The sequence below is a fragment of the Dendrobates tinctorius genome, unplaced genomic scaffold, assembly GCF_039654945.1.
Source record: "Dendrobates tinctorius isolate UK_male_01 unplaced genomic scaffold, ASM3965494v1 ptg000250l, whole genome shotgun sequence".
NCBI lineage: Eukaryota > Metazoa > Chordata > Amphibia > Anura > Dendrobatidae > Dendrobates > Dendrobates tinctorius.
The window spans coordinates 36,871,050-36,898,308 of record NW_027361917.1 but is presented as its reverse complement, the minus strand read 5'-3'; the positions used below and the strand labels follow the sequence as shown (position 1 = coordinate 36,898,308).

The 27,259-nt window shown below is 43.8% G+C and overlaps 1 protein-coding gene and 1 long non-coding RNA gene across 8 annotated transcripts in view; one reads left to right on the top strand and one right to left on the bottom strand.

The window, feature by feature from the left end:
* Positions 1–27,259, top strand: part of BIRC6 (baculoviral IAP repeat containing 6) — a 471,996-nt gene that overhangs the window by 337,508 nt on the left and 107,229 nt on the right. For 6 of the 7 annotated variants that reach the window (XM_073557613.1, XM_073557615.1, XM_073557616.1 and 3 more), the window contains exons 64-65: positions 11,870–12,034; positions 14,905–15,070. In XM_073557613.1, the coding sequence (XP_073413714.1) occupies positions 11,870–12,034; positions 14,905–15,070 (331 nt within the window). The remainder of the gene's footprint in view (positions 1–11,869; positions 12,035–14,904; positions 15,071–27,259) is intronic. The other variant, XM_073557612.1, reaches the window with a different exon arrangement.
* LOC141063525 (uncharacterized) lies at positions 21,330–25,188 on the bottom strand. The gene is made up of 2 exons (XR_012224893.1): positions 24,158–25,188; positions 21,330–22,866 (listed from the first exon to the last, which is right to left on the bottom strand). It is a non-coding gene; the product is annotated as an uncharacterized lncRNA (long non-coding RNA).

Genomic DNA, 27,259 nt, shown 5'->3' with positions numbered 1-27,259 from the left:
AAGGGCTATGGCAAAGGTCGGGACAGTCCGTCAGCATTGATTTTACTCTGCAAAGCGATGCTCCGTGACGCGTCCCCCGATCATGTTCACGCTTCGGCTTATGCATGTTCCATCCCTCGTTCTCACTCTCCTGACTCTGAATCTGAGGCTTACACGTAATTGACCCAAGGGGCAGCACGGTGGCTCAGTGGCTAGCACTACAGCCTTGCAGCACTAGGGTTCTGGGATTCAGATCTCACCAAACCCGAATTATCAAGACACACTTCATCCTTTTCTGGGGTCGGTCAACAATACTCTGAAGGTGGACGAGGAAAAATATTTCGGAACATGTAGTGGCCTTTAACAAGACGGCACATGTTCACAAGGTAGTTGCTATTCATCCTGAGTCTAGGACATTGCCCAGAGACTAGGGACCAGCCATATCTGCAGGTTAACAGCCTGTTGAGGCTAAATAGCCCTTTGGTCAAGATCTAATGAATGATTGGCTATAGCCCCCTTCGGTGCTCCTTACAGTCAGAAATCCACTGACCGTCAAATTGACTACCTTGCTCGCCCAGATCTTGCCCCGGAGGCAGCCAACCTCGCATAGTCAGATAGATCAGGCCGGGGACTTAGTAGTTAACACCTCTTTAGAGGTGGCCAATTGCACTTCACAGGTAGCTGCACATACAGTCTCCATCGGGTGAGCCCTATGGCTCCGAGATTGGCGAGCAGATCCGCTTCTCTGCCTTACCAGATGGGTCGCATATCTGCCGCTAACGGAAAGAACTGTAAATGCCTTCCTCAACAAAGGCCGCACAGCCCCTTTTTTTTTGATTCAACATCAGACCTCTTGACAATTTCTAGTTGGTCTTCTGCACCTTTCCTTTCTGGTACAGGACGGTCTCCACATGGGAACAGAGGTTCCCTGATCTCATACAGTCCTGGTCGTGCCTGGAAATCCAGGCCAGGGATGTCTGGGTTTAAGGGAGCCAGATACCTTAAATCCTCTACACAGTGACCTGTTGCGGCATCCGGGGGCACCAACAAATTAGGCGAACGTTTACTTCCATTTTATCATGCGTGGCTCTTGGTTTCCCACAACGAGGGGGTCAGAGAGCTGGGGTCCTCCGGATACTAACTAGACATTTTCTTCCTCTCCCCCGACAGGGTCCATACTGGACCTAAGACTGTTAAACACGTTTTGCCAAAGCCTAATGCTATTAAAACGTTTTACCAAGGTACGGCGCTTCAGACTGGATTCTCTCCGCTGCCTCCAAGGAAAAAGGGGAGTTTTCCAACGTCCATCGGCATCAGGTATGCTTATCTTCACATCCCAATCTTTTCTCCCCATCAATAGTTTTTCCTACGCTTCGTAGTTCACGGGGGGAACATTTCCTGTTCGTTGCTTTACGCTTCGGCCTCGCCACCACCACCAAAATCCTGCCAGGGTCATGGCAGCTGTCACAGCCATTCCTCACGCTTTGGGAGTGGTGGTACTTCCGTATCCGGATGACCTATTGATCAAGGGGCGTCCCTTCCAGTCTGTCAGTAGTCCGTAAGTATCACGGTGGATACACTCCCTTGCCTGGCTTTGAAAAATAGACTTAAAAAGTCTTTTCCATCACCGGCTCAGAAGGATTTTCAGAAGGGCATAGGACAACTCTAGCCATTCCAAACGCCACACTAGCCGATTGGATTCGCTCAGCTATTCAGGACCCCTACTGTGTCAAGGGCACACCTGTCAAAGTAGGGCTTATGGCGTATTCTACTCGGTCAATAGACGCCTCTCTTGGACCATTCAACATCGGCGTCAGCAGAATAGGCCTGCAAAGTTGCGACTGGTCCAGCTCGCATACCTTTCAAAAAACTCACATGCATTTTCAAGTCACAGCAGATGTAGCGCTGGGCAGGTGCTTGCTGCAACCGGCAGTACCACATCTGTAGGCCAGTGGTACATGGGGTATTAGCAGTTGTATTGCTCCCCACCCAGGGACTGCTTTAGGACGTCCCATGGTCCTGTGTCCCCCAATGAGGCGTAGGAGAAGTAGGGATTTTTGTGCACTCACCATAAAATCCTTTTCTCCGAGCCAATCATTGGGGGACACAGCACCCACCCTGATAGCCTATTGGCTTATTGCTTCGACTTAAGTTTTGACATAATTTATAGTAGTTGTTATTTGTTTAAGATCTCCTACTGCTTTGTTACCGAACTGGTTCAGTCTCAGCCTGTGGGCGGGTGTATACTGCGGAGGAGGAGTTAACTTTTCTGTGATTCACTTAGTGTCCTCCTAGTGGCAAGCAACATAACACCCATGGTCGTGTGTCCCCCAATGATTGGCTTGGAGAAAAGGATTTTACGGTGAGTACACAAAAATTCCTATTTTCAACATGTCCCAGTGTTGGAGATTTTGTTTTTCATAACATCTTGTACATTGTAAATGGTAAATTTTGTTCCGTATTTTTTTGCATTTATCAAAATATTGGAAATTTGGCAAATTACAAAAAATTAAGAATATTGCAACTTTGAATCTTTGTACCGTTAAATCAGACGATCATACTACACAAGAAGTTAAAGGGGTTGTGAGAGACTTTTATTTTTTGGATAGGTCCTCTATATCTGATCGGTGAGGGTGCGACACCCAGTACCCCGGACAATCAGCTGTTCCCAGGCTGTGGACAGATGTGCTCAATTGCAAAGCTAAACTGCACAGTTCCGTCAACTGTATAGTAGCCACGTCCAGGTTCAGCGAATACGCCCCCTATTGTTCAGTTCCGCAACTCTGCACATGCGGCTGGCATCGGGAACACCTGATTGGCGGGGAATGCCAGGTAACGCACCCACACCGATCAGATACAGAGTACCTATCCTAAGAATAGGCCATGATCATAATTGTCCCGGACAACCCCTTTATCATATCACCACTTTTTTTTTTTTAAACCTTAATCGTTTCGCTGCAATCCTATTTTTTTCAGGGAAATTTACAAAACCTGTTTTCTTAATAACCTTCTCAGTTTTGAATTGATTTGGTCACCTATATATTGGAAACCTCCCAAATGTGATAGCATTTTACAAACTGAACCTTTTTTCAAAACTGCCAGGAAGTTGTTTTTTTTTTTTAAATTTTCCATGACTTCATAGGTTTTAACACATGGTAACAGGCCACCATGGGTGGCAGACCTTGTGGCTTTTATTTGCCCTCTGGTTATAATGACAACCATCAGGACCACACAATAGAAAATACAAAGTGTTGAGAAGGTTAAAAAAAAGAGCCCTCACCCTCTGTTAACCAGCTAGATGCTGCTATTGCTTTTGACAGCCAGAGGTTAATCAGCCAAGATCAGTGCTTAAACTTATCGTGACCAATGGCAGAAGGAGTTTGGCTTTAGTGTAAAGCTGATGTTCGATGCATATTCATCCACCTGGGGGCACTATTCCCTTATTCTTCAAGTTAGTAAAAAGGCGTATTGTCTGTCATTAACGGGTTAAGAATTCATTACTTCAGTAAACTTTGACAAATTTTTACTTTTTTTATTGTCGCTTTAAGGATGCAGCTCTCTGGTAGGCACTAGTGCACACACCGGGATCCCATTCTAGTGTTCAAATAGTGAGTAGTTTATTGAAAGTCAATAAACAGTCACTGCTCACAAAAAGGACTTTACACTGCGTAAAAAGTGAAAACAATTCACATAACTCTACAAGCTCACCCGTTTTGGATAACAGTCTTGCTCGTAGCCTCTGGTAGAGACTGTTCTGCATACAAGCTGATCTTTCCACCTCCACGCACAACTTTCTAAGGCAGCTCAGTTGCCTTTCAAAGTAATTGCACAGCTTTTATTGGAGAATGGGAAAGACCAGTCCCGCCCAGCTCTTCCAGTTGTTCCTAAAATCCAGACCAAAAATCTGAGCCAACTATAAAAGACCCCCTCACCATTATGAATGCTGTATCCTGCTCTTCCGGGTTTCACATCACTGAGGCTGGGCATGTCTGTGACGCACATCTCCCATCCAAGATCTGTCCAGCTGCGTTCTCACTTCATAAAGCTTTTATTTATTTAGAGCTTCCTTTCCCACTATTCCCCTCTTCTCTGTCTCCTGAAGTTGTCATTCACCTTAAATAAAAAAAAAAAAAAACAGCTGAAATCCATTTTGGTCAGGGGAGACAGAGTGCAGGGGTCACATGATACAGCCCATTATACAATCTGGAGTGGGGAAAATGAGTGCGGATCGGGGAGGGGAACAAACAGAGGTCCACTGAAAAACATCCTGCAATGCTTTGTAACAATTGATTTATCTCACATCAGAGCTTGCTTCAGATCAAGACGGCTCAGCTGTGCTGTATAATGTTTTCCATGTTGGTGCAGCATGTGTCTGCAAGCTAAAAAGTGAATGAAGAGCAGGAACCTCCCTCTCTGTGCTATGCTGTCTACAGTAGAAATACTGCAGCCCAGCTCCTCCATCCAGCAAACAGTGGATTGATGTTACCGATAAAGCATCGAGAGAGTAAAACTGGCAAGAATGCAGGATATAATCTCTTAATAGCCAGAAATGTTGTTATTCATGTACTCATACAGGACAGCTTATTCATGAAAAGTTTCTAGAAAGCACCATTACCCTTTGACTGAGAATCAGTTTGTAACTTTCTTTATATCTGTGTTTTCTGAGCCACTCGACTGATTCATGACCACAGACAACATCAAAGTTGAATGTGCTGAGATACAGAAGGCATTTAACACCCAAACTGTGCAAAATGTCTAATGAAGCCCATTTGTACAAATGATAGCCCAAATACATACTTTTAAGTAAAAAACAAAAAATTTCTTGAAGGATGACAATTTTCTTAACTCAATGCCAAAGTAAAAACATGGTCTTAATGCATTCATCAAATGTCGTGGGACTGTCCCAATTCTTATGCTCTTTTTGAATACGCTTTCTATCTTCATCAGCATTCTGCTGGTGCTATGGGTACTGGAACTACCTCGTGCACTTCACGGCATGCATTGCACCTGCCATTGACCAATGACTTACCTGCCCTAAATTAAGGCTGCATTTATGAAATGCCGGTATACAGTTTTATGGACAGGAGAGCAGGAGCTAAGAAATGTCGACCTTCCTCCATTTCCTATTACCGTATATACTCGTGTATAAGCCGACCTCCTTAATTTTGCCACAAAAAACTGGGAAAACTTACTGACTTGCCTATAAGCCTAGGGTGGAAAATGCAGCAGCTACTGGTAAATTTCAAATGTAAAAATAGATACCAATATAATTAAAATTAATTGAGACATCAGTATGTTAAATGTTTTTGAATATCCATATTGAATCAGGAGCCCCATATAATGCTCCATACCGTTCATGATGGGCCCCATAAGATGCCCTATACAAAATACGCCCCATATAATGCTGCACAAAGGTTAAAAATGGCCCCATAAGATGCTCCATAGAATAATATGCCCCATATGCTGCTCCATAAAGGTTATGGCCCCATAAGACGTTCCATAGATTATGCCCCATAAGATGCTCCATTGAATATGCCCCCATAAGATGCTCCATAGAATATGCCCCCATAATATGCTTCATAGAATATGCCCCCATATGCTGCGCCCATAAGATTTTCCATTGAATATGCCCCCATATGCTGCCCCCATAAGATGCTCCACTGAATATGCCACCATAAGATGCCCCATAGATTATGCCCCCATATATTGCTGCTGCTGCTACTGCAGGTATTAAAAAAAAAAAAGACATACCTCTCGTCGTTAGGGGCCAGGTGCCGGTGTGCTGAGCAGGCGGGAACACCGGCGCTATGGGGGACAGGTTTCGCCGCTGGCTCAGGACCCGGCACCTGAGATATTCACCTGTCCCGGTTCCAACACTGCTCGCCGCTGTCTGCCCGCCGGGTCCCTCTTTCTATGACGTCAGGCAGCAGAGGGCGCGCACTGACTACGTCGTCAAGCCCTCTGCTGTCTGAACGTCACTGATAGAGGGACCCGGCGGGCAGACAACGAGCAGCGTTGGAACTGGGACAAGTGAACATAGCATATACTTACCTTCCCCTGGCGCGTCTCTGCAGCCCCGTTCTCCCACGGTCTCCCTTCCTTCCTTCAGCGGTCACGTGGTACCGCTCATTAAAGTCATAAATATGCGCATATTCATGACTTTAATGAGCGGTACCATGTGACTGCTGTAGGAAGGAAAGGAGACCGTGGGACAAGCAGGGGGGCTGCAGAGACCACGCCGGGGGGGTCAGTATGATGTGACACCCCCGCTCCCCCTCCCCCACCTACCCCCTGGCTATATGACTCGCATATAAGCCGAGAGGGGGACTTTCAGCCCAAAAAAAGGGCTGAAAATCTCGGCTTATACGCGAGTATATACAGTACCTATTTAGGGGTCTCTCCTGCTGAGACAGAATACTAATAACTGATTTAGTTGAGAAAAGAGTGCATGGCCAATTTACAATTTTCCCTCCCTGGTTATGGCTTTTAATAGCAGATATAAGGTTTGTACTAAGTCTTTTCCGATATCTAGAAAAGCGAATGTTTTTCTTTAATGTCCCTAAATACTAAAATCCATAAATTCCTACTGCAACCCCATTTAGACATGCTGTGTTCTGTAGGTTTTATCATAAATGTCTCCTAAAGAGACTGACAAACTGCTTTTATTGTTGGCTAAACTTGCAGAAAATATTAGTTCATTTGCCTTTAACTTCTTCCACCAAGGCCAATTTGCATTTTTGCGCTTTCGCTTTTTTCCTTTTGTTCTTCCAAACGCCTTACCTTTTTTTCACTCTACATAGCCATGAGGGCTTTATTTGTGTGTTTTTTTTTTTTTTTTTTGTGGGGTGTTGGGAAAGGGGTTTGCAAAATAAGTTGTAGTTTTGATTGACCCCCTTTATTTTATCTTACAAGCCACTGAAAAAATGGAATAAAAACCATGTGCAGTGAAATGGTGACAAAAATGCATTTCTGCCATTGTTTTTTTTTTTCTATGACCATCATTGTGCAGTAAACAGAGCTGTGAAGTCTGTAAGCCAAAACTCCGACCCCACAGCACTGCCTCACTACTGAGCATGTGCACAAAGTTCAGCACAGATTCATTTCCACTCTGACTCCACAGCCCTGGTCACTACTGAGCATGTATATAAAGTGCAGCACAGATTCATCTCTACTCCGACTCCACAGCACTGGTCACTACTGAGCATGTGCACAAAGTGCAGCACAGATTAATCTATACTCCGACTACACAGAACTGCCTCACTTCTGAGCATGTATATATAGTGCAGCACAGATTCATCTACACTCCGACTACACAGCACTGGTCACTACTGAGCATGTATATATAGTGCAGCACAGATTCATCTAAAACCTGAGATCCTTAGATCAAGGACAGAGCAGATATTTATGACATTTCAAAACTTTCCCAAATTCTTATGAAAACATTTACAGCACATCCTGCATTGTGCTACTGAACCAATGTATTATATATTTTAGGAGTCGGTCCATTTCGTACCGACTCCACCAAAATGGACACGGACTCTGACTCCACAGCCCTGCCAGTAAAAATGACCTGTCAACATGATTCTCCAAGTCCAATACGATTATGCCATACGCTGTTTACCAGCATAAATTGGCTGCCTAGCTTCAGAACGACGCTGCAATGGAGCGCAGAGAAGGTAAGTAGGATGTTTTGTTTTTTTTTCTAATGTTTTTCTGGTGGGGGCTATGCATACTAGGATAGGGATGAGGGGGCCATGCAGCCCAGGGTAGGGATGAGGGGGCCATGCAGCCCAGGTTAGGGAAGAGGGGGACATGGAGCCCAGGATAGCGTTTCACTTTTTTTCCTGTTTTCCACCTCTAAACCTTGGAGCAGAACTACAATATGAGGACCTGGATAGAGACATGACTGCAATATAGGGACATATTTACAATATGGAGACCTGGATATGGGGGCTCAACTACAATATGGGGACATAACTGAGGCCATGCAGCCCAGGATAGGGATGAGGGGGCCGTGCAGACCAGGATAGGAACGAGGGGGCCTGTGCAGCCCAGGATAGGGATAAGGGGACTGTGCAGCCCAGGATAGGAACGAGGGGGCCGTGCAGCCCAGGATAGGGATAAGGGGGCCGTGCAGCCCAGGATAGGGATTAGGGAGCCATGCAGCCCTGGATAGGTATGAGGGAGCCGTGCAGCCCTGGATAGGTATGAGGGAGCCGTGCAGCCCTGGATAGGTATGAGGGAGCCGTGCAGCCCTGGATAGGTATGAGGGGGCCGTGCAGCCCTGGATAGGTATGAGGGGGCCGTGCAGCCCAAGATAGGGATGCGGGGGCCGTGCAGCCCAAGATAGGGATGAGGGGGCCGTGCAGCCCAAGATAGGGATGAGGGGGCCGTGCAGCCCAAGATAGGGATGAGGGGGCCGTGCAGCCCAAGATAGGGATGAGGGGGCCGTGCAGCCCAAGATAGGGATGAGGGGGCCGTGCAGCCCAAGATAGGGATGAGGGGGCCGTGCAGCCCAAGATAGGGATGAGGGGGCCGTGCAGCCCAAGATAGGGATGAGGGGGCCGTGCAGCCCAAGATAGGGATGAGGGGGCCGTGCAGCCCAAGATAGGGATGAGGGGGCCGTGCAGCCCAAGATAGGGATGAGGGGGCCGTGCAGCCCAAGATAGGGATGAGGGGGCCGTGCAGCCCAAGATAGGGATGAGGGGGCCGTGCAGCCCAAGATAGGGATGAGGGGGCCGTGCAGCCCAAGATAGGGATGAGGGGGCCGTGCAGCCCAAGATAGGGATGAGGGGGCCGTGCAGCCCAAGATGGGGATGAGGGGGCCGTGCAGCCCAAGATGGGGATGAGGGGGCCGTGCAGCCCAAGATGGGGATGAGGGGGCCGTGCAGCCCAAGATGGGGATGAGGGGGCCGTGCAGCCCAAGAGGATGGGGATGAGGGGGCCGTGCAGCCCAAGAGGATGGGGATGAGGGGGCCGTGCAGCCCAAGAGGATGGGGATGAGGGGGCCGTGCAGCCCAAGAGGATGGGGATGAGGGGGCCGTGCAGACCAGGAGGATGGGGATGAGGGGGCCGTGCAGACCAGGAGGATGGGGATGAGGGGGCCGTGCAGACCAGGAGGATGGGGATGAGGGGGCCGTGCAGACCAGGAGGATGGGGATGAGGGGGCCGTGCAGACCAGGAGGATGGGGATGAGGGGGCCGTGCAGACCAGGAGGATGGGGATGAGGGGGCCGTGCAGACCAGGAGGATGGGGATGAGGGGGCCGTGCAGACCAGGAGGATGGGGATGAGGGGGCCGTGCAGACCAGGAGGATGGGGATGAGGGGGCCGTGCAGACCAGGAGGATGGGGATGAGGGGGCCGTGCAGACCAGGAGGATGGGGATGAGGGGGCCGTGCAGACCAGGAGGATGGGGATGAGGGGGCCGTGCAGACCAGGATGAGGATGTTAGTACAGAATTGACCATATGTTTGCTTAACTTTTTTCTATTTTCCTCCTCTAAAACCTAGGAACGTAACTACAATATGAGAACCTGGATAGGGACATGACTGCAATATGGGGACATGTTTATAATATGGAGACCTGGATATGGGGACTCAACTACAATATGGGGATATAACTACAATATGAGAACCTGGATGGGGACATAACTACAATATGAGTGGACATTTGTTCCCACATCCATAACGACCCAAGCTCTAAAAAAAAAAAAAAAAAAAAAATTTAAAAACACAGCAAAATTTTTCAAAAGGTATATAGAAATAAAATGGTATTGCTAAAAGTATCAGTTTGTCCTTCCAAGAATGCAGCCCCCAAATAAAATTTTTTCTATATGCTGCCCATGTACCCAGCCGAATTTGAGACCCCTGGTATAAGGGGTAAAAACACAGCAATAGCCAGAACCCTGCACACTTGTGAATTAACATGTTGCCATAAAGCTAGCAATCCCATAATGTGCTTGGCGCGGCTATGCCATACCACTTTCATTTATAAACATTAAATTGACTGTGACCAGCGCAGAGCGTTTTACTCTTGCGCTCGTAAGGTGCCTTACTTTCTGAGGCAGAATAGGTTCTACACAGTTGATACAAGCTTGGCTCTTGCTGTCCTTTTTGGCAGCCATTTCCGATTTGTTAGAGCTCCTCCTGGTTTTATGAAGCGGGCCAAAAAATCAGTATCTGCGAGGGCAACAGCCAAGTTTCAGGATGTCTGTAATGTAAATGTCTGAAGTCTTCCACTAATTATATGTCAGTCGTATTAATGTTTGTGCATACAAAGGAATTAACCCCTTCAGACCGGCAGTGATGGTCAAAGTAAAAAAGAAGCCCAGTGATCTCATCTGTGGCTCTCGTGCCAGTTTACACTGTTCCCCGTCTAAATTCTGCGTTCGTATATAAGTAGATTAATAAGCTGTGGGATAAAATGTGATAAATCACGAGTACTTACTACTAGTAATTGGCCTGATATTGTTAAAAGATTAGGCAAAGCCGGCACAATCCCCAACAATCCCTTTAAAAACCTTATGGGCTTTGGAATAAAATACGATAGGATGCCGTCTAATTGCCAGGCAGCGTTTCTCGCTATTCGGGCTGTGTTTGGCCCGCTTTATTCATATGGCTTCATTCTGAAACTTTGCAAATTCCAGGAATGATTTTACAGGATTTATCCTCTCATATATAGAAATTGTGCCTAAGCAAGATACAGGACATTTTACACTCTTACAATAGAGTATTTTAAAATTTTAGCATAATCTTCCTCCTCGGGGCCATCCATGGCTGTCGTCTCCCATCTGCCACATTTTTTGTTTTATGTCCGATGTGTGATTTTTCAGAATAGAGTGCTTGGGACATTGCTTACTGAGAAGTGTTTGTAGCATCACTGTGTGATGGCTGTGGTGTCCTTAAATCACGCGCCAGTGGTTGCACTCACGTTGCACGGTTTGCATGTGACAGCAAACGCACTCTCATTCTTCATTGTTGTGAGGTTATACAGGAATACTGCCCTTTACAATGAAAGTGCTGTTAACTTCTGCAATATACATACCATATTGCTCACCTGGACAGTGCATTTTTGGCAACGATATGGCTGCACCTTTGCAGCAACATGTGAATGCATTATTAAAATTCTATGGACACCTTTTGACATAGAGCAGTTTTATTAACTCAGATTAACAGAAGCAAAAATATTTTTTTTTCTAAGTGTGATTGCAGTCTTCATTCCGCATTTCTTTCTTCTACCCCTGTTATGCAGTTTTCAGCTCGATTCAAGTTTTAGATTTTTCTTTTATGGGATTGTCCCTGCCAGTTATACAGGCTGGACATTAGCCACTATCTTCACTTCCTTTTCAATATTCACACAGCTCCAGAACTGCACTTACTCAATGTCTATGACCTGTTTGCGCTGCCTAAAACTTTAAATTCACTCCCCCTAGTTCACTGCAGATCTCTGTACAATCACCTCCTGCTATCTCTAACACTGAGAGAATGGAGGGAAAATAGAGCGATCCGTCATAAGTAGGGGAACTGGCGGCTGTGTATCACTTTTGCAGAAGCAGTATGCTAGGTAATGGATTTTCAGGTAATCTGCATACATTTTTTAAAAGAATACTATTTAGAAAGCAAATGAAAAGTAAGAAATCATTTTTGTTCAAAAATGTACATATCCTTTAACTAGTTGAGAACTGTCTTTAGTGCTCCTGGCTTTCGAACCTCCGGTCACAGTAAAATGAGTATCCTGAAAATTATAAGTATACATACATGAATCGGCAACAGATTTAATAGCAAAATCTGCTGTGTGAACTTGCCCTTAATAGCTCTTTAAAGTTTAGTATTTTTATCCTCATCTTATTGCACTTTGTCATGAGTTCTGCTCACCGCAGCTTTTCTTTAAGTCACAGGTTTCCAGCACGCACAGCAGTGGCACTTGTGAAGAGCAGCAGCTTTATTGGGCTAAGGGTACAGGATTTGGCACAGGATCTACTGCTTCAGGCTGGGATGTGGAGCAGGCCCTTACCAAGCAGAGACTGGAGGAGGAGCATGTAACCTGCTTGTTACTGGTAAATGTCACCTAGTATTGTAATAACTGTATAGCGGTATTGGCTGTTATCCCTACTTATTCTGAATAATGGATTTAATAAAACTGTTGCCCGAAGGAATCATGGAACCTTACAATTCGGGCAAGAACATTGTAGTATTGCAGAGCTGCATCATGCTTTTGTCATTCCAATACTCTCTAGACTTCCAATTATTCTCCCACATAACTTTAAAGGGATGGTTCCGTTTAAAAAATAAAAGTTGTGTGTAGATAGGCAGAAAGTCATTACTGCAGGACAGCGATCAAAGAATTATGGGTCCACCCCAACAAGCGATAATTTCCTTGGTGAGTTTGTTATATTGATATGTCCTCATATTCGTGGGCACTTTTTGTGGTCATTTTTTAAAAAGGCATGGACAGATTCTTTTTCTGACATGTAAACATTCAGTTTTTACTTGCTGTACTTTTTGATGTGATGTAGCACTGTGCACAAATTATCATTGCTTCTGTTTGTTCCAGTGCCCATTGGGGCTCAGTCTAAGTTCCTAGTTAATCTATCCGTATGTTTTTGGAATGTGGGAGGAAACTGACGTACAAAGGAGAAAACCCACTCCGGTACAGGGAGAACATACAAACTCCATGCAGATGATGCCTTTAGGTCAATTTAATTCAGGACCCCTGTACTGCACGGCAGCAGCTAACCATCAATCGTTTACGGGGGGGCAGGTATTACTCAAGATGAAAACCCAGAGTTTTTTTTTTCTTAAAGTTTGAATTCCTCTGGTCTCAAGAAGTTTGGAAAATCTCGAAAAATATACATTGCAATAGTTGAATTTCTCATCGCTGCACTTCAGTGTGAAGCAACATTGGAGAATCCTGCATCTGAGTTCAGCCAAGGAAAGCGGCGGTCTGTGGAAGAGCCGACTCGATAAACTTCCCGCTTGAGAGATTCTTTTAATCTTTCTAAAATGCAGTATGAGGGATTTAGCAAAGGATTTCGAGATTGGATTGCTTTCATACAGATCCATATAATTGGGTGAAGAGATTCATCTTGCAGTGGAGCCATTGCTCCAGCCTCGTAATGAGCCTTCTACGTTATCTGGCATACACGTTGATGCAGCGCGTTTATTTTTTTGCTAAAAAAAAAAAAAAGTTTGCCTGAGAAACATTGATGAGTAAATTTACAGACATTCCTCAACATTAAAATTGTACACAAAGAAGGAAAAGTCATGAAATTGTGAAAATCACAGGATACATGGACATGTTAGTATTATGCTGATGATGAAAAATGGAAGCATAATTTTGAAAACCTCTCCATTTGTTCCGTATTGACTGAGCAACACTGTACTGCCATGCTGAATTACTTGGGCACACAACTCATTCAAATCCACTGCTGCCAACTCCCTTAGCAATAGCTGACCATTTATGTCCCAGATATTCATGATGGGAGACAAGTCTGGTGACACTGCAGCCCATGGTTGTACACTTAGGCCACGCAGGCTCCTCACAGTAGCACAACCAACATGCGATCTGTCATATTGTCATGTGGAAAATCTACCCCTGGGATGCTTTGGAGAAAGAATTCGCTGTACCACTAGTTCCACAACCAAATCAAACTGATAAGCTGACAGTGTACCTAAAATGAAAGCTTTAGGGGTCCAACAACCTACGTTATACCAACCCTCACCATAATCCTTGGAGTAGTACCCGTGTGACATTCTTTTGTGAAGGTCGCTTCATGACTTTGCCGGCATGATCTTCTGTTGGAGACTGGAGGCATTAATGGAGCAATGGAGGCTGGATTATATGTCTGACCTCTTCAATGATGAGTCCCTCTTTTTTTGTGGGGGAGGGGATGTAGCATAGATAGCTGCACATTGTTATTGAGACCACTTGGGTAACGCCACGAAGACGCATTCACTAGGGATACCCACAATGTAGTGAGGTGCTCCTGGATCCAATAAATACCCCTACACCTGAATTTTTTGATCTGTGGATACCTTAGTTTTCACCCTGTTCGCAACTTTACAAGGCTAAGCCATTTCCAACAATTTCAGAGGGTCATCCAGCATTTCCTTCCACTTTGAAAAATTTTCTTTAGGATTGCGTGGCCACCACTTAGAAGGGATCTGTCAACTTATATCGCCCCCACCCCAAACCATATATTTGGGCCTACAGGCCTTAGAAGACATAAAGGTGCTGAAGGGTTAACATTTCAGTCCGTTGCTCCATTCCTGTAAAATTAACTTTTGTATTCAGTAGTAAATGATGCTTTCAGTGCTGTCCGTGTGTTGTCTCTGCCTCCCGAGGTTATTTTCCCACACCGCTTCAGGTTCTTCAGCTTGCTTGATAGCGCTCACTGTGTGACGTCAAGCACTACAAAAGGAAATCAGACATTGAGCTATCGAGCTAAAGAGGCTGTGCATCCAGGACCGCAAACGTTGGAGGCAGAGGCTGGTAAAGTGCTTTTACACACCCAGGGCATTTAATGCTCCATTCTCATGTGAATGAAAGGTGCTAATTCCTCTCCTAATTTTGTCTTACAAATACTGAGGTAAAAATACTGACCAAATTGTGAACGTGGCCGAACCCTGATGAGCAGTTTTTCCATTATGAAGCCAGGTTTGCCTTAAGTAATTGAAAACTGAAAACGATCTATGCATTTGTGCTTTTATTGTCCTTTTTGTGCCTCTAGTGGGAGGATTTGACTGTTTACATTAAATGACATTTTAGCGCCAAACTTTCTGCCAATTGTTAGTCTCTTCCCATTCTATTCCAGCAGATTTTTATGCCAAGCATCAGTTTATTTTTTTGTTTTAGTATTTTTCAAACTAGCGCATTTCCAGTGAGCATGTGTGCTGTAAATCTGAATATTCCGGTTTCTTTTTACAGGTTCTTGCTAGCTATATAAATCCAGCTGGGTGCGCGATTAATGGAGACGTGCCAGCCAGTGAGAGTCGAGGGCAAAACAGTAATGCGCTTCCATCTGTCTTGTTGGAGCTGCTAAGTCAATCCTGTCTTATACCGGCGATGTCATCATACTTGCGCAATGACTCAGGTACTTTTCCCAACAAAGTGTTAATCGAAAAAGTTAATGATGCGTTTTCCATGTCTGTCACAGATTGTGTTCTACCAGTGTTATAAACTGTTCAGTTTGTCACGTTATTCTAACATTGTAGTGTATGCAGATCTGGCATTCTCCTCGTGCCGATATTTATTGGTTTTGTGAGCTCCTCTAGTGTTATACCTGGATGAAAGTATCCTACATCGAAGATCACAAAAACGTTGCTTGTTTCACCTGTGTACTTTTTAAGCAAATTGATATTCTTTTTTATTGCAGCTATTACTATTGAAGTAGGATTTTTGGTATTCTTTCATGGCATGAATTTAATGCAGTTATCCAGGAATTTTTTTTTTACTTTCCTTGCTAAGAACTTAACAGCATATAGTTGCTAGCTACCTGCCTGCTCTGCGCTGCGGTGATCCGTTTCGGCTCGGCAGTCACAGACCACTCCTGCCTGTGATTCCCCGGATTCTGGTGACGTCACAACTGAGCAGCTACTTCTTTTTCGCCCGGCCAGTGTCATCCTGATTCACAGCTGGCTACGGCATTATGTTGGGCCAGCTGGCAATCGGCATGATGTTGACAGTGACACCCGTCAATAGAGCAGAAGAGAGCGAGAGCTGCTCTGTCGGCATGAGGTCAAATGAAGCCTGAGAATCATCGCATGGCAGAACAGGCTGGTAGGTAGCAACTATCTGCCTGTAAGTTCTCTGCCCCACAGACAAAAAACAAAGTCCTGGGTAGCCCCTTTATGGAGATCCAGATCTTTACATCCACATGCTGTAGTCTACTCTATTTCACCCATGACATTGCAAAAGACAGAATGTACGAGGAGAGTGTAAATTTGCTGGCCTGTTTGGCTGAAAGATGTCTTTAGGGAGTCTGCGAGGTTGGTCCCCGATAATCATAAAGTGTTGGTATACCTAGTGATGCTCTCTATGAGGATGGAATATACCTCTTAAACTTGCAGTGTTTTATGTTACAACGGATTATTAAAACTAGACCTGGACAAGTCCAATTCTATAGAATCAGGTTTTAGCACAAATAATGCCTGATACCTGCGGGTTTTAAAGCGTTTTTTCACTGCCCATTCATTTCAGTGGGTAAAAAACGCTGAGTGACATGCTCCTTTGTGCAAAAAACCGTGCAAAGCACAAACTCCCGATGACAAAAAACCAAGCTGTGTGCATGAGATTTCTGAAATCTCATAGGCTTTGCTGGTACTGTAAAACACAGCTGAAAATTTGCATAAAAAAGCATTAAAAACCACTGCAAAAACTCCTAGTGTGAATTTAGCCTAAAAATAGAAACTTTGTGGGATTTATCACCTCTCCACAGTAAAGGATGTAAATGTCTGAATGCTGGGGTCCCGCTGATCATGAGAACAGTGTCCTAGTGCCAGGACGTTCACCGATGTAGAGCTGTGCTGTAAATACAATGCTTACTGACAGCACCCCCACCAGTAGGATGCTATCAACTTCAATGGCGACCACGGGATGTAAACTGTACAGAGCTGGAACAGCATGACTGTGCGCCGCGTGCTGCAGTACCTGAGAATGACCACTGCAGTGTATGGCGCTGTGCTCCGTTTTCTATCTTGCCACCATTAGAGCTGATTACAGCTGACTGGACTGGTGATGGAATTATTAAGGCATCAGGAACTGCTATAGGTTCTCTCACCTGTGCAAATCTAAGGAAATCCTGAAACATGATGTGTTGGGGACCGTGAGGACTGGATTTCAGAAACACTGATCTATCATAAGGATTAGGTCATCAATCATACTCCTGGTCACACCTTCATTGTGTCAGAAAGGCGTTTAAAGACTTTCTCAAGAAAAACACATTGATGACAATAGGAACCCTGTGTAATTGTTACTGCAGTTATGTTCCCTTCACTTTGTCCCCTGCTTCTTCATAACATGTATTTGATATATTAACAGGGAATAGGGTAATTATATCAGGGATTGTTGCTCAGAATCAAACTACACAGGGTGTCCTTGTTGTCTGTTACCATGGAGACGCATAGGTCTGTATGCAGGTGCGTGCAACAAGACAGTGATATTTTTATTAACAATCACTTACAAAGTTGCTTTTCCTTTTTAGATGTATTGTAGTACTTTTGAAATGCTCTTTTCCCACTATTGTCACGGTTTTGTAACACGTCATTAACAGTTTGACTTTCCTTATAACAGATCAGAGCTATTTCAAAGTCGTTCTCATGGACATTTTATCCCTTTTATAATGGCAGCAGATAAGAATGTTAAAGGGAATCTGTCATAAGGTTTTTGCTATGTAATGGGAGAGCAGCATGATGTAGAGGTAGAGACCTGGGTTCTCGTGATGTCACTGGGCTGCTTGGTTCAGTGTTGATAAAAATCAGGTTTCTTTGCTGCAGTTCTCTGAATAACCCTGTCCACACCACTGATTGGCAGCTTTCCTGTGTACATTGTGCATAGGCATAAAGCTGCCAATCAGTGGTGAGGGTGGGGATACACAGAGCAGGAGGACTACATGGCACAAGATTAGTCCTCTACTGATAATTTCCTATTGATAACAGTGATTTTTTTGAAACTACGGCAAGCTGCATCATGCTGCTCTCAGATTAAATAGCAGACACCTGCTGACAGATTGCCTTTCATCAAATTATTCTCAGTTTTTATTTTTAGAGCACAGCCACAGGCTCTCCAGCAGAGACAGCAGTTTTACACAGCTAGATTTAGGAAAGGAGGGGGTGCTTTTAGATCTTCAATTTAAGTTGCATTCACAGCTTACAGTGTGTATTTGAATAATGTCCTTTCTATATACATTCCCATCCGGAGACTACCTTTTTAAATAGTATAGGTTTTGCAGTTTCCTGTATTATGGCTGATCAGTCACTTCTTCTCCACTGCTTCTCAGTGTAAAGTACCATCTTCTTCTCCATCCACATCATATTGCTAATCACTTGTTGAACGTCCTCGCATATAAAATTTTCATTTTGTACGGGCGTTCACTGTAAAATGCTGATGGCACCCATTACCAGACGATGGATTGGTGTGAATCGCCCACTTCACCTTGCCTCAGAACTGCTGACAGAAACACTAATCAGAGTTAAGTTTAGAATGATTATTTTATGAAGATATTTTATTAAGATCATGAACAACACATTTTAGCTTTGTTAATCAGTTTTCCTAGGCTTGAAATTCCATTTGTTTAAGGGGTAACTGCATAAAAGTAGAAGAATATACTTTGTCACATTGGCACTATTGAGTGTGGACTTTAATCTGTTTATTATTAATATAAAAAAGTGGATACTACTGTCCTTCATCCCATCATCAGATTAGTTAGGTCAGTTCTGATATGTTAACAATAAAGAGCAGTACTAATCACTATTGATGTGAACATACATAGTGCACCCACAGTTATGTACCAAAAGCTGTATGGAGTCAGATCCTTTACGTTCTTACCTTTACTCCCATCATTCCTTTTGGCGCACCCCACATAGCAGTGAGAAACACAGGAGGTCCATCCTTGTTTCCACCAGTTGAGTAAAGCTGACTACAAATAAGACCAATATCAACCAAGCGTTGGTTGTGTAGACATCTGTCTCTCCCGACTCCCCCATACAAGAGCACTCGGCTCAGCCTAGCACTCGTCACCCGTGAGGAGAGAAGAGCAAGTCAGCTGCAGATCTTCCCTGAAAACAAAGTGACTGGGCATTGACAAATCCTTATCTCCTCAACATCTGTCTAGGAAGACTCAAGGTGGGGAAAAGAGGAGTCTTGTACACATCAGATGTTCGGGTATAATTGGTGGATTTGGGCAGTTTTAATCTCATGGGTATGCAGTACTTTGAGGATTCTACCTGAAGCGACAATTGGTTTAGCTCCATCGCTTAATAATCAATAATTGAGAGAGGAAGAGGACTAGAACTCTAGTGCCACCTATTGGAAGTAGCAATCCTAAAAGTCAATGTCGACCCTTTGACGAGCCTTGTCACATGACTTAGGATAAAAGCCAAACCAGAATCTCAATTTGCAGTATTTTCGATAGGTGGCACTAGAGTTCTAGTCCTCTTCCTCTCTGAAGAGACAATTTGCATATTTCCCAGAGGAGCATTGTGGCTAAAGTCTCCCCATCTCGGCATGCTTAGCATGTCAATCTCCGCAAGGAGAAACGATACTACTTGGATTTCACAAATCATTAAAACACAGAGTATAACATTTCTCAGCAACAAGACCATCAATATGAGGCATACAGGTAGGATTAGTGTAATGTTTCTGTTACCTGTATGCCCATATTAAAAAGTCATATACGTCCCGGGGGGGGAAACTGATTCCCTTTAGGGTACGTGCACACGCTGCGGAATCCGCTGCGGATTAATCCGCACGGATTTTGCAAAAACCGCAGATAATCCGCAGGTCCAAAGACCTGCGGATTATCTGCGGTTTTGCCTGCGGTTTGGTCCTGCGGATTCACTATATCCACAATGGTGGAGATAGGAACCCGCAGCGGTTTCCGCAGAAAGAATTGACATGCAATTCTTTCTGCGGATTCAAAACCGCAGCAAATCCGCGCGTTTTTTTCCGCAGCGTCGGCACAGCGTTTTTTTTTTCCCATTCAAATGAATAGTACTGTACACCGCAGCTAAAAGTGCTGCGTGTCCGCAGCGGCCAAAACCGCTGCGGAACCGCAGCGGAATCCGCAGCGTGTGCACACAGCCTAAAGTGCTGGTATTCAACTAACAACAAGTTTGCAAAGGCAGAAATGTGATAAGCAGGTGTCAGTTTTGTTATCAAAGTTGATGTGGATATAAATGACCAGGCCGAATAAAGTTAGTGGAAATGTTCGCTGCCAACCATGGGTCTGTGTAAACATGATTGATCATGTGTAATGGTTCTATTACCTGTATGCCCATTTTCACATCTGTCTGGAATATGGTCCATTATTTGATTCTTTGACTGGACATTCATAGATGTACCGTTTATTTATTTTTTTTAATTGAGAAGGAAAAATTCAAAGCCTTAATCATTTCAGTGTCATCTTTGCAAAGCGTCATCGTTATGGCTCAAAGGCTAGACCGGTCAGGTGGTTGTGAGGAATGTCCCAGCTCATGGTGTAGAAGGTGTCCAGATATGAGCCTTCAGTGTTCAGATGCAAAGCTTTTAAAGCATACCCACAGGCACCAATCTAGGGTAACGTGAATGTTTCAACCTTACCTGTGTGTAAAGATTTTTTTTTTTGTGTATGGCAGATGTGGGTCATCACTGCATGTTAAGTAGCAGATGATTTGGATAAAGGTTCATGTATGTTCATTATGATTCCTAAACCCAGTGACTGCATGACTTGCATATTATCAGGCACAAATTCTTTTTTTTTTTTTTTTTAATATTGGCTAAATAAATGAACATGCCAGGAGTTAAATCCTCTTTAGATTTGTCATGACTTCATCAATAATGTAACTTGCCTATGGGTTATTAGTCCAGTCATTTGGAAAGCTCGGTATGTTACACGAATTAATCTTTCTATGTTTCAAACGTTATTGCTTCTATGTAAGGTGTATACTTGGGCACTTGGTGTGGACTGAAAATATTTTCAGTTTAATTTGATCAAAAATTGAACGTAAAAATCCATATTTAATGGATGTATTTATGTATGTAATGCAATGTATTTATGGTTTGTTTTATAGCCCATTTAAGGCTGGTTAGACCTCAGGGGGTACAAGTAGCTCTTTATCTTATGGATTGATAGACCTATGCTGATACCTACAGCATGTGTATATTACTGTAATTTGCACCTGTGACTAGAGTTGAGCGACTTTGGTCGGATCGGGTTTCATGAAACAAAATTTGTTTCAGATGAAACTGGTCCGACTAGGGCAAAAAAAAGTCGGCGTTTCGTCCAAAACCCGACCCCAATGCAAGTCAATGGGGATTAAAAGTCGGCATTGAGTGGATGAATGTCATCCGCTCAATGCCGACTTTTAATCCCCATTGACTTGCATTGGGGTCGGGTTTCGGACGAAACTCCGACTTTTTTTGCCCTAGTCAGACCAGTTTCATCTGAAACAAATTTTGTTTCATGAAACCCGATCCGACCAAAGTCGCTCAACTCTACCTGTGACCTTTTCATTAAAAAATGCTCTTTGGTAGCTCACGGGTCTGGATGGTTCCACCTACAAATCCTTGATTTGGTCATGTAACTATGGAAACAAAACCTTCTATGTCTCTTTTTGGGTAGCTGCATTGCATTAATGAAGGCCCACAATGGAAAATTGTTTTCACCTCTTTATTTTGTTGGCCATCTTGACCTGCACATTTAGGGTCACATTGTGAATATATTAAACAACTGCAAAGAGATTTCCATAAAAGAACCTGAATTTGTTGACCTGTTCTGACATTACCCATTGTTTTATTGTAATAATTTAATACATGGCTTTTATTATGGAGTGCACAGTGTTGGAAATCCAATTCCACAAACCAAAGCAATGTAAAGGGTGGTGACATGACTGCTTAGCTAGCAGAACATCTCCACTGGTGTATGTGCGGTCCATAGTTGAGTCATGTCAAGCACCAGCTTCGCTGAACAAAAAATCATATTTCTACAAAATGACCAGAAATGACAATATGGCAGACAAACGTTAACACCATACTGGCAAGCTTGCTCTGGGTCTTCAAAATACATGAACGGTTAGTAAGCAATATCCATCCCAAGCATTTCCCACAATGGTCCATGGTCGTGAAACTGGTGCTTTGTTATAACTGGTACTTGGTTATAATTTCAATGTGTCAGAGCTATATGTGACACCTCAAATTGGTGAAGCATTTGTTAGAATAATGGGTATGAGGTTTAATACACACTTTGCTAAATGTACACATCTCCCCCAATAATGCTAGACCCTGGGTGTTTCCGTGCCATACATGGTTCCATTTTTTAAACTCACAGATTCTAGCATTCCCAAGCCATCGTATATTGTATTCCTCCTAAATTTTCACCTGTCCACACACTTAATAGCTTACACATCGGCCACCAATGCCTCCCATTGTCTCGTACATCCATGACTTGATGTGACCTTGTTCATTTTGTCTGCCATGTTCTTGATGGTAAGTAACAAAGCAGCGTCGGTGACAAATTTAGTAAAGTGCATTAGAAAATTATATAATCGGGGAAAAAATGAATTGCAACAAAAATGTAATCCAGCCATGATTGTGCCGTTATGGAAGTATATAATTGAGAAGTTATACATGGAGTTTAAGAAAATGTCTTGAATGTTTTTGCCTGTTGAGTGAGTGAGATGCCATAAGATGGACACAACTGTACAAATATTTCCTGTATCTTGGGTATTATGGCAGTAACACAGCACTCATGGGCTTGTAGAAAGGTGATGCAGAGTTGCACCTCTGTACATGAGTCCTCTCTTCTCATCTTGGTTTCCCACTCCTATCTACATTGGCATATGCGCTCCACTGCCCATGGTCCACCTAGGCACTTAGCATTGGAATGTATTGGATGGTCTGGGAAGTCCCTTCTTAGAATTGTCTTGTCCCCGTCCATCATTTATGTAATCACTGAGGAGTCACCCTCCCCGGATAAGCATCCGGCGTAGAGGGAGACCATCAGAGGGTGGTGTAGATGTACACAAACACAATGACAAAGAGATTGAGCACAGTCCCTATAATTCCCAGCATGGCTAAGATGGACTCCTCTTTCTCTTCTTTCTCCTCTTGCTTCTTCACTTCTGCTGCTGCTGTCGTGATAGCAGATGTGACCATGTTTCCCAGAAATGTCTTCAGCAATCCACTGAAGACTATCTAGAAGAAAAGGAATGGAAGAGAGAGCTAGATTTTACTTTTCAGTAGTGTAGCTACTATATAGCATTCATGCAGGTGTTACAGAAGGGCAAGGAAAAAAGTTACTCTGATGCTAATGAACAAAGCATATAGTCCGATTGGTCTCGTCCCAAATCTCTCAGGGGCATTGTCAGGAAGCACTCCCTGAATCGTCTAACAGCAAAGATATAATTGAACTAAAATTCATGTTAAAAAGTTTTAAAGTCAGTATGCGAAGGGTTAATAAGGTCACAACAGGCCGGAGTATGTTAAGCAGTATAGAAGGTATATGTCTAAACTAGGCACATGCAGCCAGTCATCCATTGTGTATTTAATGTATGGTCCGATCCCTTGTAGTGGACGTGGCTATTGACATGCTGATAAATTGAGTGCTCTATAATCCATTTGTACACTTGGGATTGAATTGCCAATTAACCCTCTCTGATGCTGGAGAGCTCACATTTGGGGGCCCTTTACCGGAGAAATACAGCTGTTTCTAGTCCCTTGGTCTGCCACACCATATCGTTATGTTACAAGTGTTGGTCTATCGTTATGTTACAAGTGTAGATCTAATTACCAATAACCAGATATTGCTGCGTATTCCTTAACCCCCAGTCAGTTTACAGGTTTATCAGACTTAGAGACATTTTCTGCAGCTTTTTGACGCTGCCATTTTTTTTGTGCCAGCTACTGGGCTTGTACAGTCACACACAACATGCATGCTGTTGTACATGTGCAGGCTCCTTTGTCTAAAATGTAGCTGAAAAAGGCACTGAAACTGCACTTTTAGGTTAAAAAATAAAAGTGATCACAATTGTGATCATGGCTAAATTGCATTCACAGCATTTTTACATGTGTGGAATCCTGACTGCATCCATGTAGCAATTGTGATCATCTCCTGCAGCAGCAAGTGTAGCCATTGTGACATTAGAGCTCTCCATTTCATACAGCCCCTTCAGCGGGTTACCAGGGTGTAAAAAAAAAAACAATTGTGACCTGTCTTGTGTGCCCCCTGACCAAGCCGTTTCATTCTAAGCATTCATGGTCTCTTTCTCGTAATGAATAATTAAAACTGGCCAGCGTTAATAAAGCTTGGTAGTGGGAGGTGTAGGCTGTGTGCAGTTCTTTGTCTCCATTGCTGAGGGTACTGTAGTTCAGCGTGCTATATAGAAGCTGGAGCGATTGCTTTGTTCTACCTTCTCAGTGACCGTTAGTGGATGGGAATCCTTTTGTTCTCAGCATGCAAACAGTGAAAATGAGAATAGCTCCTTACCCTACTCTGCATCAGGAGTACAGTGGCATCAGGCATGCTTCTGTGTCCTCAGCACAATGGAAAGCCAAGGATGTATCCTCCAGCAGAGCCGTAGCACACATGTATACATGTACTGTCCCTCTCCTTTTCCCTCCTTAATAATGAATGGCAAAAGAGCAACAAAATTCACGGCTGCTCAGTCTATCATTGATCCAATGAATCCTGGCGACGTGAAAAATATGCTACTCTCAGTATTGATCCACAGCGTGAGAAAAGCTTTCCAAGAGGCTTGTCCTCAGTTCAAATCCAAGTTGTGGTTTCCCCCCCCCCCTTCGGTAGGCAGCCCCCGCTGATGGATGATTTGTTTATTTCACTGTATACGGAGTTTGGTCTCTCATTGACTTTGTGGATTTCCATTCCAAGATTTTCTCTTGACCATTCCTCTCGTATCTCTTATTCCTGGGAACATGGTTTTAGGTCCAGGAGGTCTTTTCAACTGAGCTCCATCCCAGGCTTTGCTGGAGGTTCGTGTGCTGTAAGCGACGGACGGAGTTCCCAGTTCCAGGCACGCTGCACACCTAAGCAGGCATTGGTGGTAGATAATTCCAAGGCATCATCCTGGACATGGCGTAATTCAGCAGCTAGCCCCAGTAGAGAGGAGTGACCATGTTCTGGATTGCGTTACAGTAGTGAGCCGTGACATTGACTAAACACGCACCTGGCACTTGCAGAATAAAGGAGCTACAAGCTGCCCTCCCAGACAGTGAGTTGCATAACAATGCGCAGCGGCACCATTGTCAGGCCAGGCACATTTGAAATCTGCAACCATTCCAGCGAGTAGCTTGTGCATACAGCAGGGGAGGGGAGTAAGAGTTAACCCCAGTCCTGTAAGCTGCAAGGGAAAGCTGCGTGGTAAATGGTGACATTAGAGCATCGGAGCTGAAAAGCTGCATCTCCTTTTTTTTTTTTTTATTATTATTATTTTGCTTCCTTTTTTGTTTTTTCCATGCTTTGTTTAAGACAGGCATATTGTTGTAAGGGAGGCACTACCTCTTTTATAGTCACTCCTTGCAAGCTCGCCACCCAAATCAGATGGGTCACAGTGTGTGCGTCATCGAGCGGTAACCAATGCTGATGACTGGAGGGTAATGTCCCTCGAGCATCTGTTTATGGAAAGCAATTATTTGAACTAACCTTCTGAAAATTAGAAAGTGTATGTGCGCGCCCTTATGCTTGTGTGAGCTTACATCGGAGAAATTTGTATCAAATTTTGATGCAATTTTTTCTCTCTTCTCAGCAATGTGAACATCTTTTCCATTTGGATTTTATTAAAACCTCGTAGAAGCCTTTAATGATTGAGAATGTAGAGCAGCGCTGCTGACCTACAATGGAAAGGTCATATAAATATGCTGACTTGCTTTCCATGAAATGGCTCCATTTCTCACATGTGAATGTATCCATCTACCGTAAATAAGTAATTGAGTAATGGCAAAGATGCCTGTCCTAGCAGCTCAAATGACTTGAATTTTGTTAGGCAATAGAAAGAAAACAGAAAAATAGGCTTATACCTAATTTTACTATTGTTATTGGGAAATGTTTTAGAAAAGAAAAATTCAGTTATTATATGAAAATCTTTGAAGACTAAGAACGTGTCGTAATATACACTATTGCTGTGTAGAAGACTTGTTTCTTAATATACACTATACAGATGTGAGATGTAGAATATATTGGTTATATATTATGTATTGGTTATATACGGCTATTTTCTAAGAGCAAAGCAAAAACTGATTAAATTGCTGAATTTAGAAAGTGTTGCAGCTCTTAAATTCTGATGAACTGGATCCCAGTGCAATTTCATATCCCTTCCATTGGTGGAAACGCTCATTAAAAATGAGGAAAATATTCTAAGGCTATTTCTAAATGCTTGCACTAAAATGACAGGCATACCATGATGGAAGATGATTGTCTCATAGAAAATTGCCTTACTTAGTTTGTGCAGTTTTTGATCTTTGTTCCATACAAAAAGTGCAATAACTAAAGTCTCGGGCCCCAGTTCATCAAGATTGACGTTTTTCAAACTGGTCTTGATAAGGAGGCGTGCTGAAGTCAGATGTCTTCTGATTCATTAAGAGGCGAACGCTTCTTTAATGATAATCTGTTACTCCTGGGACGCTTCATAGCTGCTGTCTTGTTGCTAAGAAATAGACTTTTAATCTTCTGTTAGTTCTTCCAGGCTCCTGGGCGTGTGATGCCCGGAAGAAAACACTGCCTGGAGGGGAAAACAAGTTAATGTCCATGTACACTACACAATTAATGCTTCTCTACAGCTGATCATGTACTGTAGTCACTGGCCGATACAGACAAAAAAGTGCCCCTGTGCAAGAACAATTTATGGGCCCTTTGCAATCCAATAGCTTATCATAAACCCCAGTTTCACCTGCTGTGGAGATGGAGATGGGCCCCTGTGCAGCTGCACAGGTTGCACTAATGATATGTCCGGACCCTGACTGTGTTCTAAACAGGCTGCCTATCATCCTCCGACAAAAGAGCAAATTGCTCATTCGTCGGATGAATAGATATTTTGCGCTGCACAAAATTTCATCATTCTCGGCAGGACATTGTTCTGTGTAGAGAGGCCTTGTATTGCTGAGAAAAATGGCAGCATATGCAATCAACAATCTGTTACAGGTTGTGCACTGTCCATCTGAAGCGTGGTGGAAACAGGCTTTTAAATGAGCGCCACAGACAAGTATGGTGCCATTCAGCGGTGGTTTAACACCACTCATCTTGCAGTGGCAATGCACCCGTAGGCACTGTTTATACCTGCACGCCTCTGAGCCATAGTCCTTGTGACTAGAGGAGTATAATCTGAGCCTTGCTGTGTCTTGCATTCCCATCACCCTAAATAATGAGTTGAGCCTATTAGACTGTATGAGTTTACAGCTAGCCATACATTTCCAATGTATTTAGAAGTGATAATAGATGAATGGATTGAGACCATCAAAGCCAGCCCCCTGCTAGTTTTCAGCTCTGCCTCATCGGAAATGCTGCGGAGTAAGGGGGCCAGTTCTATGAAAGCCACGTACCCTAAAAAGATTTAATGAGATTCCTGAGAGCTAACTA